Source organism: Solanum dulcamara, chromosome 8, assembly GCF_947179165.1.
Source record: "Solanum dulcamara chromosome 8, daSolDulc1.2, whole genome shotgun sequence".
NCBI lineage: Eukaryota > Viridiplantae > Streptophyta > Magnoliopsida > Solanales > Solanaceae > Solanum > Solanum dulcamara.
This window is the reverse complement of record NC_077244.1, coordinates 70,346,152-70,349,939: the sequence shown is the minus strand read 5'-3', so window position 1 is coordinate 70,349,939 and position 3,788 is coordinate 70,346,152. Positions and strand designations below refer to the sequence as shown.

Here is a 3,788-nt window from a genome sequence, read left to right as displayed (position 1 = left end):
TATAACTAAAGCAATTTCAGCAAATTATTATATAAAATGTTCAAATCACTTTAATTTACTAAGCTACAGACCCTCTGTTGTGCAAAGTACAAAGGCATATTTATCGAACTTGGCCTATATATGTCAAACTCGATTGTCATATCCACGAAGAGTTGAAGGGATATGGGGCGAACCAGGTTACAATACAGAAGACAGCAACCTATAAACGTTTGCTGCCAGGAATGTCGATCCACTGAAGTTGGAGTTCGACCTCTCCACATTCCACGTTTCTCAATCTCAGGCACATATCTTGCACAACTTTGTTGTCTTGACATGTCACTTTGCTCTCTTCAGACAGACAGTTTGACCTGCACGGCGTTGCTCTTGTGATCACTGTGCCACATGGGAGGGAATCTAAGTTCATTTTCAGAGCATCTAAAAATGGTTTGATATCAAATTCTGCATCTCCCATTTTGTCATCCATGCTGAACATATCGTGATCATATACAGTCTGGAAGCAAACATAAATGCGAAATCAGGACAATACAAGTCAAAATTTTGCATGCGTAAAGGATTATCTGATAGCACTCCTAAAACACATATTGACAGTATTCTACTGAACAGCTGGTTTTATCTTTTAAAATCACTTGCAAGTAATAAACTTTACCAGCTTAACAGGAAGATTTGCGTCTGAAACAGAAAGGGTCAGATCTTCATTCCACTCAGGATTAACATCCTTTTTTATAACTCGCGTCTTCAGTTTCTGCATAAGTTGACATGTGTAATCAATAAAGACTATACAGAATAGGAAAGAATTTACAATTTAATGCCAAAATCCGAGTTACTTATCATGTCCCGAGCAGTTCGAGATTTTGTGATCTGATGCTGCCCCACTATAACAATAGCTTCTATATATATAATCCTTCGTTTGATAAAGCTTAGTATTTCAACTGAAGTATGCATTACGTACAAGTAAACCGAGCATTATGGACATAACTCCTTCCGATACTTAATTTAGACACATGTAATCAATAAAACCACAGCTGATCTTTTTGGAAGAGAGGAATCTAAATGAAACAGGTTAGGCTGTCAAGCTGCTGGGGCTTGTGACTTATGTTGCATGTTTGCAGCAGTTTTGTAAGTTCTAAAAAGTCCACTAACGGTTTTAGCAATTAATTTAAAATCTCCCTATCTTTTCCCATCATCAAAAAAGAGAAGACTTCTATTCATCAGTGAAGAAAGTTGGACCTTTTAACATCATTCTGAATCGCAATATATTAAAATAGCAAGGGTTAAAACTACAGCTATATGCCTTCAACATATTTTCCCCATTCCAACAGCGAAAGAATGTCATACAAACTGTTAAACTGTCTCAGAAGTACTATACTTGTCAAACTAAAGGACTAATCCCTCGAGAAACGTGAAAGCTAGAAGCAGTCTACTAGATAAGCCGAGTAGATCAGTGCCAAATATGGATGAAATAATTTATCTACCCACGTAATGTAAAACTCTGAAGCTATTCTGCCCCAAACTTATTTACGCCTTTAATGGGAATCATTGGCTCACACAATTAACAAGTGAGACAAGAGAAGGCTGTTTTAATTATATAGCAGCGTCTAAAAGTAAAAAGGAAGTAGATATCATAGAAGAGCAAAATCACCTAAAATTACATTGTAGTTTGTGTTTCTATAAGCAATCACCTAAATTAATAGTTTACAAAACAGAATATTTTTTTTCCATAGATGCATGAAGAAAATATCCCGTTTTCCTGTATTGCTTATAGCCTGCTGAAAATTGGCTACAACACAGACAAAAACAACATCCAGTCCATTTTATCTACTTTCTGAAACCCAAGCCTTTCTTATGGCACCAAACTTCTCAAATCTCCAAAAACAAAAGGATTAGGATTTGGGACTGCACCATAACACACTAATCCTACATTACTAGTACTTGCATAACACTAACCAGCTACCAAATGACCCTTGAATATTTTCCTTAGTTTTTGTAAGAAAATTAGGAGCAAATACAACGATATGTGCACCTTAAAATTGCAGTGGAATGTGTTGAATTTGCTACCAACTCGAAATAGCCCCAAAGTCGACTTCGTCTCTCAAGAAAACGGAGTAGAATTATCACAAACTAAGTGTCTTTTTAGTATGTTGATTGAATCTGAAATAAGGACATTTCTCTCTTCTCTAGTTTTTTGTTTTCTCTTGTATGTACTTTCTTAATCAGAAGAAGACTCCTTTTAATAAGGAAAGGTTGCACAGTTACAATTGTTCCTCTTCTTTTTCAAAATAAGAATTATCCTTTAATTATTTATTTTTTGATTATATTTGATTGGGTCAGGTAGGATCGGATCGGATTGGCATGACCCATAACTTACCGTTTTGTATGATCACTAATCTCCTCTGCCACACCTTCTAGAAGTCAAAGACTAAAGGTGCTTTGAAATATGTGAACACTGTACAGAATTCAACAATCCTTCCTCAACCCCTTTTTCACAAATCTGACTTACAGGGCCATCTTAACTGGAATTCAACAAGAAAACAATGTTGAAGCACGACCAAAACACAGGAATAGTCAATGCCGGAGAACAAGGTCCTCACTAATTCCAAGTTAATAAATAAGCAAAATGGTAGGCCATCCTCGAAAATGTTAATGTAACATCTAAACTATATGGGAAAAAATAATCACATATTTTGCTTCATGTAATTGCTATACAAGACTTCAAAAGTAACATCTTCAGATGTCACATAATTGATATAGTCTCTACTGCACAAAGATCCACAATAAATAAATAAATAAAATTATCCCTTCACAAAAGTTTGACCTTTAAGATGTGAAAACAAGAAAAACTTTATTTTGTGCCTCCCGCACTTGACACTAGTTGTTTTGAGGCTTCTTCTTTTTGTTGTAGAAGTTGATAGACCCAAATCTTACATTTTTGGATTCAAAAACTTCAAATAAAAAAAAAGTCTCACACAACTGATAAGTGAACAGAGTGGCAATGAGGTGATCAAAGCATCATATATGATACATCTAAATCACCATGCAAACAATGATTTCATAAGATCAAGCAAAACCAGCAATTTCATATATAATCATAACCAGAAGAAACTAAACCAACCCAACATCCTAAGAAATACAAAAAAATGCACACATTGAGATAGAATAAGAAAAAATTGGAGAAAGGGGAAACAAAATTCAATCAAAGGACCAATCTTGGAAACAATCAAACATACTACAACAACGAATAGGCATCAAACCCAAACTTATTGGGAATGCATCAGTAGTGGAGCCAAAATTTTAAATAAGAAATACACATAAAAAAAAGTTCAACATTTATTATATATACATGAAAAAAAATAATTAAACATCTATAAAGTGTAATTTTTCAGTGGGAGAGGTTTGGATGAAACCTCATGCCTTACTAGCTCCGCCCCTGGAGATGGCAGATTCAATACCCATTTCGACCCTTTTCAGAATCAAACACAAAAAAACATAAAACGTACCTGTTTACCCATTTTGACGACAACATAGGGATCACTGCTGCGGACATCACGTACAGCGAGGTTTATACCTCTCTTGATTTTGATCCTTAAAAGACCCAAAAGATTGTCCATTAACGATTTTTCTATTCTTCTCCGCTCCTCTGCTGCTTTAATGTGTCAGCAGCAAAGACACCATAAACAATAGTCTCCCCTCTTTATAAACTTACTTATTACAGTAATATAGTATTTACTTAATTAATAAGAAAAAAAATCTTTTTTTTCCCTTAACACCCAACCCACCAAGTCAAAGTCTTC

At 35.0% G+C, this 3,788-nt stretch overlaps 1 protein-coding gene across 1 annotated transcript; it reads right to left on the bottom strand.

Annotated features, from left to right (window-relative positions):
- On the bottom strand, nt 1-3,788 carry LOC129901276 (protein C2-DOMAIN ABA-RELATED 4-like). Its single transcript, XM_055976408.1, has 3 exons — nt 3,495-3,788; nt 647-742; nt 1-490 (listed from the first exon to the last, which is right to left on the bottom strand). Exons 1-3 carry the CDS (start codon nt 3,603-3,605, stop codon nt 200-202), a joined length of 498 nt encoding a protein of 165 aa, XP_055832383.1. The 5' UTR covers nt 3,606-3,788; the 3' UTR covers nt 1-199.